General features: G+C 35.7%; 1 protein-coding gene across 1 annotated transcript in view; it reads right to left on the bottom strand.

Moving 5' to 3' along the window:
- Positions 1–14,892, bottom strand: part of doc2b.S (double C2-like domains, beta S homeolog) — a 252,308-nt gene that overhangs the window by 163,498 nt on the left and 73,918 nt on the right. The window contains exon 2 of the mRNA XM_041584108.1: positions 9,829–9,908. Coding sequence (XP_041440042.1) covers positions 9,829–9,908 — 80 coding nt within the window. The remainder of the gene's footprint in view (positions 1–9,828; positions 9,909–14,892) is intronic.

Genomic DNA, 14,892 nt, shown 5'->3' on the forward strand with positions numbered 1-14,892 from the left:
TAGCATGGGCATATTTTACTCATATCAGGGCATTTTGCAATCAGTCATAAGTTTTTTTTAATGGTCAACTTCAGCTGGAATTATGAAGCAGGTACTGTTTCTGTAGTATTATCTACCACTACTTCTGTAGCTAACATAAAAGCATGTCCTAACTCAGCTCTCTTATATTCCTTCACCCAATCTTCACTAACCATTTCATAGTTACTTAGTTACATAATTAAATTGGGTTGAAAAAAGACAAAGTCCATCAGGTTCAACCCCTCCAAATGAAAACCCAGCATCCATACACACACCCCTCCATACCTTCACACACAGTATATTAACCCATACCTATACTAACTATAGAGTTTAGTATCACAATAGCCTTTGATATTATGTCTATCCAAGAAATCATCCAAGCCATTCTTAAAGGCATTAACTAAATCAGCCATCCCAACATCACCCGGCAGTGCATTCCACAACCTCACTGTCCTGACTGTGAAGAACCCCCTACGTTGCTTCAAATGAAAGTTTTTTTCTTCTAGTCTAAAGGGGTGGCCTCTGGTACGGTGATCCACTTTATGGGTAAAAAGGTCCCCTGCTATTTGTCTATAATGTCCTCTAATGTACTTGTATAGTATAATCATGCCCCCTCGCAAGTGCCTTTTTTTCCAGAGAAAACAACCCCAACCTTGACAGTCTACCCTCATAATTTAAGTCTGGACTGGAGTCCAAACTGCACTGCATACTCCGGATGAGGTCTCACCGGGGACCTATAAAGAGGCATAATTATGTTTTCATCCCTTGAGTTAATGCCCTTTTTTATGCAAGACAGAACTTTATTTGCTTTAGTAGCCACAGAATGGCACTGCCCAGAATTAGACAACTTGTTATCTACAAAGACCCCTAGATCCTTCTCATTTAAGGGAACTCCCAACACACTGCCATTTAGTGTATAACTTGCATTTATATTATTTTTGCGAAAGTGCATAACCTTGCATTTATCAACATTGAACCTCATTTACCAGTTTGCTGCCCAGTTTTCCAACTTAGACAAATCACTCTGCAAAGTGGCAGCATCCTGCATGGAACCTATAGTTCTGCACAATTTAGTAGCATCAGCAAAAATAGAAACAGTACTTTCAATGCCCACCTCCAGGTCATTAATAAACAAGTTGAAAAGCAAGGGACCTAGTACAGAGCCCTGCAGTACTCCACTAACAACACTGGTCCAATTAGAAAATGTTCCATTTACCACCACTCTTTGCAGTCTATATTTTAGCGAGTTCTCTATCCAGGTACAAATACTATGTTCCAGGCCAACATTCCTTAATTTAACCAGTAACCTTTTGTGTGGCACTGTATCAAATGCTTTAGCAAAGTCTCAGGAAATCACGTCCACTGCCATCCCAGAATCAAGGTCTCTACTTACCTTCTCATAAAAAGAAATTAAGTTAGTCTGGCAAGATCTATTACGCATAAAACCATGCTGGCAGACACTCATAGTATTATTATTTGAAGTATATATATATTATGAAGATAGCAAAACTGAGATAGCAGTATTCTCAGATAATTCTTCATTTATATTTTTTGTTAATTTTTAGACTATTTTTTGTTCTCCAACTCTCAGGCTAGAAATGTTATCTGTCATCTGGGTGCAGAAAGGAGGACCAATATGAGAGGGCCAGAAGCATAAACAAATGTAGAGCAATAGTAGTATAGAGGACGAATAGGAGAGGTGGTAATTTAAAAAACATACAAATAAATATTTAAGACTGAAATTGACAGGTGCTTAGAATAGGTCCATCTATACCCCAACCACCTTTTTCAGAGAAATTTGGTAGTGGTAAGTTGGAGGACCACAGACTTTATATTATTGCTTTAAAAAGTTAAACATGTGCACATAAAACATTACTATATAAAAGTTAAAACACCCTGAAAATGCTCAGTGTTAGCTAATTATAACACTGATAACGATTTTCCTGCTTACTGAAATAGAAGCAAGGTTGTCAGACTCAGACCTCACACAAAAACTGTTATTACCCATTCTCAGGACATTTCAGGCAGTAGTGGTTTTATTTAAGTAATAATTAGTGCAGTTGAACATTTTCGAAATGTGTGAATTCATGTATTTGTGGTAATATTTTAATTACATTTTTTTCTTTAAATAGTGAAATTGTAAGACAAACAGTAATACTTTGTGTTTTTTTTTTTTTAAACAATTCATGCCAGGTTGCTATTTGTCTGATATTTATGCATGAAACCTCTCTTTATTGCCATAACACCAGCTAGACAAATCTGCTGTCAAGAGAATACTTCATGCTTTCAAAACTATTTACAAGGTAATAAACATTCTGCTCTTGATTTATTACATAATAAATTATTTATTAAATTATATGAAAATTAAATGGAAAGAATGAAGCATGCGAGTGCTATTGCTCTCTCTTTGTACAGGCCAATGCCTGTTACTGAGCTTATACAGTATAGCCTGCTTTCATTTTCCAATTTTCCTTCACAGTCAGATTCTTGCACTTTATCTTTGTGCCCGTGCAGTGTGGTTATTTACTTAGCTTTGTTACTATATTGTTAATTGTGTATCTGCACAATTTTGTCGAAAATGACTGGGGAAGGTCCCCATAGGCTATAACATTGGACTTCGGAAGGTTTAAAGTGACGAAGTATGAAGTTGAAGTTTTTTTTAAAGAGACAGTACTTAGATTATTAAATGGTCGAACGATTTTTACTTCGAATCGTTCGAATAATTCGATTCAATCGAATTTGACCAATTCGATGGTCGAAGTACCCAAAAAAATACTTTGAAATTCTAATATTTTTTCATTCGAATTATTCACTCGAGCTTAGTAAATCTGCCCCTAAATGTCTGCTATTGAAAAATCATTATACAGTATATACCGAAGATTATTGCAGATCAAATCAAATTTTTGTTGGCAGTTTCTGTTATAACCAAATTTCTTTTGAGTGGACAAATCAATACTGAGGAAGCCTGGCAACTTCTTTCACAATAGTTTCATTGTGATGGCTACAATATGTTTACAAGTAATGGTAGTTGATCTTTTGCTGATCAATAACACACAAAAAAAGCTGTACTTACTGTAGCATTAAGATGCAAGATAATTTCTTAAATATTTATGTATCTCATAGCTACAGTTTTGTATTGCAATCAGCCAAAGGCAATATAATGAATATTGCCTAAAAGCTGCATTTACACTCTAGTAAATACCTATTTTATGACCATGATACATAGTTAGATAAGGGGCAGCATATGCAGCATGGGCAGTGTGTATATATATATATATATATATATATATATATATATATAATATATATATATATATATATATATATATATATATATATATATATATATATATATATATATATATATATATATATATATATATATATATATATATAATATCAAAACAGGGGGGTTGTGGGAGCACTCTAAAGGCTTTAAAGTATATATATATAAGTATAATAAATGCTATTGCATATGTACCCAAAACAGGGGTTATTTTGTTACAAAGTTATGATCATAAAATTGATAAGCCACCATACCACGTCAAGGTAAACCCCGACCACAACCCCCCTGTTTTGATATTGTATATTTAGCCGGAAGCTGTGGCATAGCTTCAGTGGTTGTAGCACCCCATACCCCCCCTTTAAACTAGTGGTGTTCCTATGCTTTTAAAATTGGGCGTTTGTTTTGGGAATATCTCTCCTTTAAAAGCCTGATTGCTGGCTGGGGAGGATTTAGCCCTCAGTGAAAAAACAGCGTTCAATGGACATTGATTACAGGTAATGCTAAAATGCACATAAAAAATAAAACAAGTTAGGGACCGCCATTCGGGGTTTACCTTGACGTGGTATGGTGGCTTATCAATTTTATGATCATAACTTTGTAACAAAATAACCCCTATTTGGGTACATATGCAATAGCATTTATTATACTTATATATATATACTTTAAAGCCTTTAGAGTGCTCCCACAACCCCCCTGTTTTGATATTGTGTGTATATATATATATATATATATATATATATATATATATATATATATATATATATATATATATATATATATATATATATATATTTGCAATGGCTAACTAATCTAATTTTTAAGTGCAAAAAATATTTAAATAAACAAAAAAAAAAATCTCAACTGAATTTGCTTGTAATTTTCTGATTAAAGTGATTTCGAGAAAATGAGTCCAAATGACATGAAATATAGAAAATAAAAAGACAGTTTTTATGTAAAGAAGCAACGTGGAAAAACTGAAGTTTTAAAAAGAGAGCTTTTTCTAAAACATCCACACACCCCAATCCCTACCAAAAATGCGCTACACAGCTCTTCCAGTTCATTATAATTAGAGGTTCTATAAGACTTTCTATTGAAAAATGAATACAGATGAATGATGGAAGCTATGTGACACTCTCTTTCACAAGCTCCAACAGCAAGTGTTATTTATGCTGCAGTCAGATAACTGATGTTGGAAATGGAATCACTTGAATGAATCATTTAACCAAAATGCCAAACACCTACATTTAATCAAATCTCTGAAAGATGTCATATAAAGAGTAAATTACCTCTTGGAATCCTTAAAGGTCAACCCCCATCAAATATAAAAAAAACTATAAGTCATACCGATAATTGTCTTCCACATTTACCTTATGACAGAAAGTATACACTCCACAAGTGCATATACCACTCAGGTGGACCATTTAGGTAACAGTGACAATAAAGACACAATTCAGAGGTGACTGAAAATGAAATTAGCCTTTTTTTCAAAATATGCATAAATAATGATTATATCTCTGCACTGGACAAATGTTGATACTCTACAAAAAAATTAATAGTTCATTGTCTAACTTTAAAAACAGTGTCAGTCTGTAGAAAGCTAGTGAAATGACCCGGCAGAGCAGGCAATCTTTCATCAAATATATAAATATTGTTGTTATACAATCCCCTTAAATCTCAACACATGCTGAAGTGTTGATCAGTTACTTTGCATATGACACAGTTTGCTAAATTATAGGTATTAGGGGCAATATGAGAACTGTGCAGATATTCTGTATATACAGAAACTCCAGAGTACAGTAAGTAATTAAAACTTAAATCCAGAGTTTTCAGGGCCAGTCATTTATTTTTATCATATCCAGGCATTGTGCAGCCATCTTTGGAAAGCCTTAATATATAGCCTTCCGCTGCTTTCATTTGCAAATTAACAGGTAGAAACAGGTAAGGAATGTATAATATAAAGTTGTTTAGAATTACATTTTCTTTCATATAGTGCAAGGGAAATATTTGTTTCTAGCCACTTTTAAAGGAGAACTAAACCCTAAAAATGAATATGACTAAAAATGCCTTATTATATATACTGACTTTATTGCACCAGCGTAAAGTTTCAGCTTCTCAATAGCAACAATGATCCAGAACTTCAAATTTGTCACAGGGAGTCACCATCTTGGAATATGTTTGTGACACTCTCGTGCTCAGTGGGCTCTGAGCAGCTGTTGAGAAGCTTTAGGGATCATCTCAAATTTGCAAGAAGAAAATTAAGTTTGTTTGTAATATAAGCTGATGCTACAAGGCTGATTATTAAATTCTGATGCTATTTGCACTGGTTTCTGAGATGTCATGTAGTAACTATCTGTATTAATTACTAATCAGCCTTATATTGTGACAATTATATTCTATGTGTACTGTAGTTTTTGAGTCATTCCCTAAGCTCAGTAACTGACATCAGCACAGAGCATGTGCAGTGGATTGTCAGAAAAGAAGATAGGGCACTACAAGGGCATCTTTGGAGACACAGATCTCCCCTGCTAGAAGGTTGTGGTTGCCTTGGGCTGGTACAGAAGCCCAAAATATAATGTACAACATTTCTAGCCTATTGGTTTAGTTAAGCTTTAGTTCTGCTTTAAATGGTTTTTGGTATGGAGTTTTTAGATTTAATGCACCACAAATCTGCCAAAAATAGATCCATATGCATCAGCCACATCAGTCAAGCCAAATATGGAAGTTTACAGAAAGCTTGTTTTGTTTGTTTAATCACATTATTATTATTATTTCAACACTAATCCTCTCTAGATCATAAACTCATTTAGCTTTTCCAACTCTAATCCTCTCTAGATTATAAACTTGGCTAGTGCATCTATCAAAATGATACTAATACATACTAATACATATATGCTACTCTATGAATATCCTGCATTGTTGGCATTTCCTAATCATTCAATCAGCATAGATTTAGTACTGTAAGGTCAGACAGGTTTTACAGTAAACTGTGAGAGCTGGCTGCCTTCCAAGATTTTGCAGTGATTTTGCATTCACCTTTTCAAGCTAATTTACAATCTAACCATATATAATGCACAAGAACCATGAATATACTGTGAACTATATCTTTATAACTGATTATATCACTAAGCACCATTTATAATCAGTGTCTAGTGGTGTCATTTGTGTCACATGACTCTCTGTATTATACTTATAGGCAATAATACAACCTCTGTAAAATATAAGCATATTAAAAGCCACCATGTTCCATGACTATATAAAGACATGAAAGCTGATGTTTCTACAGATGTTATTTTCCAGGTAAGCACCATAAAGTAATAGACATAGAAATATTTACTTTAATTTGGTTCAAAAATGTTCAGCAATCTAGTTTTTTATCTGGTATAATGTAATATAAAGTCATCTCAGAGGTCCATGCCCTGTTTTAATATCCCTAGTTTTAAAAATAGTGGGCACATTATTCCCTGTATAATTACCATCTTAGAGAAACTCACATTATAAATTTTAAGCTATAAACTAGGTACAAAAACATTTTCAGCAATATAGTTTTCTTTTGTTCTCATCCTCTTCTAAACAGAGACTTTTGAATTAATTAACCTACTATTTTGTGTAATTTTCAGCATCAAACATTCCCAAGCATTTAGATAAATTAAGGCAAAAGGGCTACTTTAAACAAACTAAATTTTAACAAAATTGTTAAACAAAAAAAACTATGTTAAAGAACAATGGTTTTTTTTCAATGCTTTTTACTTGCTGTCTTTGAACATCGCCGGTTCATTTTATCTCAAAGTAATCTGCGCTGTTCAGTTCACTTTGTCAGAGATAAATATACAGCAAGCCAATAAGTCAGGGCCCTGGGGCGGGGCCTTGTAGTTATGTTATTGATTCTGAGGCTCACACAGGAGAGTGTTAGAAAGGGGTCACAGTGGCCTTGGGGGTTAAGCATTCTTTACGACAAAATATAATGCACAATCTCACTTTATTAATGCAGTTATGAGGGATGTATCTCTGCTTCCATCTAGTTGCAGCAAAAATGCATTGGAAATGCCAGCATTTAACTAAAGATTTCTATAGGCTTTACTTTTTGTAAGTAGAAATTATATCACTTATGTATATGTAACACATTATGTAACATAGCGTACTAGATGTGCACTAGTGTAAAACCTACTTTACTCCCTGTCTTGCAGTTCCTCCTCCAACAGGCCCCATGGAGGGGGGGCGGGTACAGTAGAACCTCTGGTTTTTACACCCCTGGTGACCATAATGTAATAGGCATAAAGGTATTTACTTACATTTAAACCATGCTGCCCCAAAATGAAGTATGACAAATTGAACTGGCATTGCCGTTAATAATGAAAGCAGGACTCAATTCATAAACAAAAATGTTTATCCATATTATTTAATTAGTTAGGCAGTTCTGAAATGTCATGATGTGAGTTAACTATAGAGATGCAAAAATAATTTCCTACATGTAACTACAGTATACTGTATATCAAGGTTAAACCTTTACTATTAGTATGTATTTGTTGGAGAAGTGGACATAGATGTAATACATCTGAAATAAAACTGTATCACAGGACATAGTATTATGGCTGGTGAGTGATGGGGGTTTACATGTAAAGCATGTTGGACATGCTTTACATGAGCATCTTTAGAAGATGGTTGTTGAAACAATATTTATGTCAATAATGAGTGTCATTCTTCAACCAATAAAGTTGATTTATTTTTTTTAAATATACTGATTGCCTGCCTGGGGCCCACCTTCTGTTGTTTCTAGGCATACGGATCACAATAAGATTTATTTAAACAATAAAGGATTGAGCAGAGCAATGATGTCATCTTGCCCCACATTCTATACATGTGTCAGACAGAGGTGGGTTTGTTCATTGAACTTCATAGTCCCACAAGTTCTAACTATCTCAGAAGACTCCTGTAAGGAACGCTTACCCTGGTGGTCTAGTGGGAGGCAGGGACGCCGGCTGCGTGGTTCTTTCCCCTCTGGTGCCAGTTCTTCATGGATCCCATTGTGTATTCTAGTTTTCACCCTTGCCTGCCTGCCTGACTATTCTGAACTCTGCCAATTCTGGTCCTTGCCTGCCTGACTATCCTGTGAACTCAGCCTGTACCAACCCCGCCTGTCTGACCTTGCTTGAACTCTGTCTGACCACGCTATTCCGTTTGATCCTTCTGAGTTGTGTTGTCTTCCATCCTAAAACCTTGATAACGACAGTGCCCCTTTGCCAGTCCAGAAGACTGGCAGCATCTGAGTAGCTGAGGGCTCCTCCCGAGGCCAAAGGCTTCTGCTACAGGCGGAAGTAGAGCCATGACCAGGGAGCCTAGCACTTTTCCTGGATTTAGGGAGCTGATCGTGACAACTCCAGACAATAGAAACAATCTCAGAAGAGGCATCAGGTTTATTTCTTCTGCCTACTGCATAATGTGTAGGACCACATTTTCCTGATCCCCTTGAATCAAAATACAAGTTTTATAACAGCAGCCTCTTTATGTCTCCTGATCATAAGTTTTTAAAATACAGTTATATTTATTTACAGTTATATAAACTTAAACTGAACTGAAAACAATGTAAACTTTCCAATGTACTGTACGTTCATTAAAATATGCCTGATTTTAAAATTATTTTTAAATTAATTTAACTGCCATTGAAAGCTGTATTTATTGGTGCAATCCTGGTTCTGACTCTTGAAATAATACATACACTGCTTTCAGTAGCAATTACCTTGTAAAAAATTAACTCTATTGACATTTTCCAAATAATGCATACTGGAAAACTACTTAGAATAAAATTTTCTTTCATGAGCCAACAGTTGCATAAAAAGGGTTTTTTTTTTTTAAAAACAAAAATTGTTTCAGATCTTGCACTTGTGTTCAATACAAGTGGAAGTTAAGGATAGATGATCAAATAACACATCACAATTAACTCCTCCTAATCTATAAAACTGAGACAGAGACAGTAATTTCAGGTACAGGTGTGCTTATTTAAACATATAATGGGCTATATAAATATTATCTCAGTTTATACTTCCTCTCCCGAGGAAGGAGGAAGCTGTTCTCAGTAGTGATGGGCGAATTTGCCACGAAATTTGCGAAACTGGCAAAAAAATTGTGAAACATCGATTTTGATGCCTGTGACGTCTCCGGCGTTGGAAAAACTTTGACGCTGGCTTCGAAATCATTGTCGGCGTCAAAATTTTTATTTTCGATGTAAATTCGCTAATTTAGTCGCCGACGGCGAAATGGGCGAATTTGCGCCTGCCGAATAAATTCGCCCATCACTAGTTCTCAGTACAGTAGTGCAAAACTGCTTTTACAAAAACTGGGAAAATTTGCACCCAGACAGCAACCCATGGCAACTCAATCAGATGATTACTTTCAGTGTTCAACCTGCGGCTGGTTGAAAAAAGCTAATCACTGATTGGTTGCTATAGGTTACTGCCCATGTGCAAATTTGCCCGCTGTTTATAAATGAGCCCCAATGTGTGTTAAACAGAAATCAGGCAGCAACCTACCTTGGCTTTATTGATAGTGCAGTGCAGGGCATTGTTTTCTTGATCATACAGCAAGCTAAAATCCAGTGTCCCAAGCGTAGCTGAGAGGAAAAGAGAACAAATATTTTACTCAAAATGCTCATTTTGCTCCAAATTATGTTTTTGGCAAGTAACTAAATACTGTACCGGACTATAAAGAATAATGAGCTAACTGGCAGAATACAGCTGATCTATGATGATGTACAGCTATATATTGACAGTTGTAATTCCAGGGTTTCTTTTGTTTCCCATAACTGGTATGAGAAAATATTGCAAAATGCAAAAAAACTATACATTCCATAAATGGAAAATGTTACTGGTAATTACCAGCATAAAGCTTTATATGAAGTAAAAAGGACAAAATGACAGATAATTTATTTATTACCGGTACTCCTTGATATGCGATTTAGAACCACCTCAGATAGTATATTCCAAAATATACTCTTGCTTTGAAAATAAGACAAAGCAAAACCATTTTCTCAGCTGACACACATTTACTAAGGGTCGAATATCGAGAGTTAATTAACACTCGATATTCGACCATCGATGTAAAATCCTTCGACTTCGAATATCCAAGTCGAAGGATTTAACGCATTTAGTTCGATTGAACGATCGAAGGAAAAGTCGTTCGATTTTAATCCATCGATCGAACGATTTTCCTTTGATCAGAAATTACTTAGAAAGCCTATGGGGAAGGTCCCCATAGGCCAATATTGGTGCTCCGTAGGTTTTAGCTGGCGAAGTAGGTAGTCAAAGTTTTTTTTAAAGAGACAGTACTTCGACTATCAATGGTCGAATAGTCGAACGATTTTTAGTTCAAATCGTTCGATTCGAAGTCGAAGTTCGAAATAGCCAATTCGATGGTTGAAGTAGCCAAAAAAAACTTCGAAATTCGAAGTATTTTTCATTCTAATCCTTCACTCGAGCCACGTAAATGTGCCCCCTACTGTCTAGTGTTGTATGAATTTGTCTTTTTTTCACTGCAACTTTTTCACTGCAACTTTTTCTTACAATACATTGGAGTGTTTTTTTTCATTGTGACACCTAATAAAATATTTCATCCATCTCTATAACTGTTTGTAATCACAATCAATTACCCAAAGTCCTCTGAAAACTTGTTTGTTAATCTATAGTAAGCCTGTGGTTACATTCTAGCTATAATCCCCATTCATTCTTTATAGAGGTTGTATGGGGACATCATAGAAGCAGGCGTGCCATTTTTGTTATAAACCATTTAAATTTATAGAAAATGGTGCATGTTATTGGAAGTGCTACTTACCTATTTAAGTCAGAGTTAATTGGTAGCTACTGTATGTTTTTATAATATACTAGAAATCTTTTGGTATTGCATTTATGTTACAGTATCTTGCCTTCACCGTTTCAAGACTTATGTGAGACCAAAGATAGGGTATATGCAAAATTATCATAAACACATTCCCAAAAGTCTGCAATTTCAAAACACCTGTAAAAAGTAAGAACGACACATGTAGCCTCATATTATAACTGCACTTTTTGAAGGATCAACATATTCTTGTATCATTCGACAAAGCAAAATGTACAGCTAAAACAAAAAGGATTCTTCAGGATAGATGGGATTACACCCAATTACACCCTATGACAGAAAGAAGGCACTATAATGCATGAGAGTGGAAACTACTATTTTTACTGATACTGGTGATAACTTATATCTATGCTGTGTGTGAGTGCTGCCTTTGTCGCTGCACCTAGGTGATCAATAAGAATCAGTATGGTGGGATATGTTACAGTTAACTGGCCTGGCAAGCAAGATTGCTGAAATTGTCATGCTGGGAGCTGCTGCTTAAATCTTGGCTTGACAGAACTAATCGCAAAGAGCAAGATAAGCTAAGATCACCAGGCAACAGAGACAGTTAATATATGGGGGTACCAAAGTGTTATAAATGTTGCCCCAGTTAACTCCCTTGACTTGCTTCTGTTTACAGCAAACCATCATTTTCTTCACAATCAGGGCAGTTTTATCTTAAATAACTAGCATTTCCAGTGAAATTAGTAGTGGTATATTAATTAGCTGCACAATTTATTGTCTCTTGAAACAAACTAAATATACAAAATAACTTATACACTAAGGAAATGGTTTGCTTAATGCATACTAGAATAAACCTTAGTTTCTATAGACAAACTGTATACTTATAAACCGTGTCTGTTGTTGTCACAGTAGACTATGCACTTAGTTATTCTATATTTGTAAGGCAGGTCATGAGTGACAGGTTTGACCCATTATATTAATAGCCTTTTTTTTTGTTTCAATGTCATAAAGCTTCATGAATCAAAGGCAACCAGATAAGTATACAGATAAGTTAAAAGTTTCAGGCAGAAGATAAGGTCCTGTGCAGCCTTTTGTAGAGGTTATTTTGCTCCCCTGAGGCAAGACTCTCTTTAACTCCCTCATCTAGAGCAATCTACACATGGCTTGAGGCAATGAATCACTCTGTTTTCATCACCTGAAGAATGACTTGTTGCTGAGCACCAGCCATCCATTAATCCAAGTGAAAGCAGTAAAATGAGCACATTTTTCACAAATGTACTGAATATATGTCATGAAATGGGTCAGCTGTTGATTTCAGTTCAGTACAATTTTTGTTGCTTACACAAAACAAACCATGAGGCACACATAAGAACAAGGGAATGAACGAAGAGGTGAATTTTCCACTTGTTATTTTAATAGAGAGAAATGATAGTAGGAGAATGCTTTGATAAAAATGTCCAGACAGAAAAAAATACAGGTATATGATCAGTTATCCATAATCCAAAAAGCTCTGAATTACGGAAAGGCTGTCTCTCATAGACTCCATTTTATTCAAATAATTTGATTTTTTAAAAAAGATTTCCTTTTTCTCTGTAAAAATAAAAAAGTAACTTGAATTTGATCCAAGATATAAGTAATCCTTATTGGAAGCAGCCCCAGCCTATTTGGTTAATTTAATCAAATACACTATACGGATGAGAAATTACGTAATACTGTGTCTGATGAATGAGCTGCAAATAATAATTGTAGTTTAAGATTAAAACTGTGTTCCAATACCTTGAAGGTAAAGTTGGAAAGAGCTGGGCAAACCTACACAGTCAAAATTTGGCTTTTTAAGCATTGTAACCAATGTATGTGTACAAGGAGAAGAAAACGACAACAATGCTGAGAAGACTTAAAGTGTGTTTGTTAAAGATAAGAATGTGTCTTTTAGAAAGAGCAATGATTGTGTGTTTGGGAAAAGCATCTACCTTGCTGTGTAAAAATTGCAAAACACTTGCAAGCAGCTGAAAAAGTGAGAGCGACTATATATATAAGGCCCTGTTTAAAAACATAACTACAAACTTCTGTCAGTCACTCTAATGCTGGCTACACATGCTGCTTGGGAACGATGCTTGAACATTTCATCTGCCAATGCATCATGACAATGTAGGGTGCAAGGGCAGATAAAGAAGTGAACCAGAGCCACAGCAATTTTTTACTTCCTGCAGTTCTAATGCCTGAAGAAACTGAACATGGTCATCTACCCTATGTCCGTTAATATGTTATCTGTCCATTAAGTCTACAGCCTTTTGGTCAGATACCATAGCGCAGTGATCTACAACCAACATGTTGCTTACCAATCCATTGAATGTTGCTCCCAGTGTCCTTAAAGGAGAACTAAACCCACAAATAATAAAAACCCATACCCGCCACTACCCTACATTGTCCTCCCTCCCTGCTTCCCCCTGCATAGGTGATTACCCCTGAAAGTGCCCCTAATTCATTACTCACGTATAGGCGCTATGTACATGGGCTTTATCTTCTGGCTCTTTGGTATTCTTCGGGTTCTCTTCCCTTCTGCAATTTCCGGCACTTTTTGCTCAGTTGCTACGAACCAGAAGACTGGTCCAACTGCGCATGTGCCGATACGGCATTCACTTCCCGAAGAATACAGAAGTGCTGGGTAGATATCGCCCATGAGCTCTGCTGCACTTACTGTGCACCTATACGTGAGTAGAATTAAGGGCACTTTCAGGGGTAATCACCTATGCAGGGGGAAGCAGGGAGGGGGGACTATGTAGGGTAGTGGGTATGGGTTTTTATTATTGGGGGGTTTAGTTCTCCATTAAGGAAGAACTTGTTTTTGAATTCCAGGCAAGTTTTGGTTGCATAAAAGGCTGGTGTACTGCCAAACAGACCTTCCAGTAGGCTGACAGTCTACATAGGGGCTACCAATTTGCCAGTAACAGCTCTTATTTGCACCCCCAGGAATTTGGCTCATGGTTGAAAAAAAAGTTAGGGATCCCTGCAATAGACGATGGACCAATGGATGGCCAGCATATATCACATAGCGGCCCATTTACTAACAATCAAATTGATTGGGTTCTTTTTCAACGAATCTCTAAAATTTTTTTAGTTTTTCTATGTTTCTTAAATATTCTAAAACAAAAATTGAGATTTATTAAGTGTAAAAACCATGAAAAACTCTAATGCAAAAATTTGCCAAGTAAAAGTTGTTGCGATCCTATAAAAGTCAGTGGGAACTGTGATGATCTTATTGGACCACTTTTAATCAATTTGGACTTTGACGTTTCAGGATTTTTTCTCGCTAGGAATTGTCCGAGCAACTCAGACTTAGAGGTTTTTTGTGATATTCAGGGTTTTTTTGCATTGTTTTTTCTTTTTTTGTTTGCACTTCAAAATGTCAGGGAATTTTAATAACTTCCATGACATTTTGTCAATGACATCATTGTGTTGAGTCTCAACCATTAACTATTAGCCAGAAGGTTAAAACACCTTGGGGGTCATTTATAAAGTTTGCGCAGGGCAGATTGTTTCGCTAAGTGAATATATTTGCCTTGTGCATGGTTATATGTATAAAGCTGAATAAGAGGGTGCAAACAGAATTGCGAATTGTTTTTCACAATGCGAATGTCTATAGCAGCTTTTTAAATGTCACACTTCGCAAATTGCGAATATCTATGCGCACACTCTGCAACTCAATTACGCTACAACTGTGGTGGCGGACAAAATATTTGCAAAACAGTTTTGCAAATTGC

Source organism: Xenopus laevis, chromosome 2S (assembly GCF_017654675.1).
Source record: "Xenopus laevis strain J_2021 chromosome 2S, Xenopus_laevis_v10.1, whole genome shotgun sequence".
Taxonomy (NCBI): Eukaryota; Metazoa; Chordata; class Amphibia; order Anura; family Pipidae; genus Xenopus; species Xenopus laevis.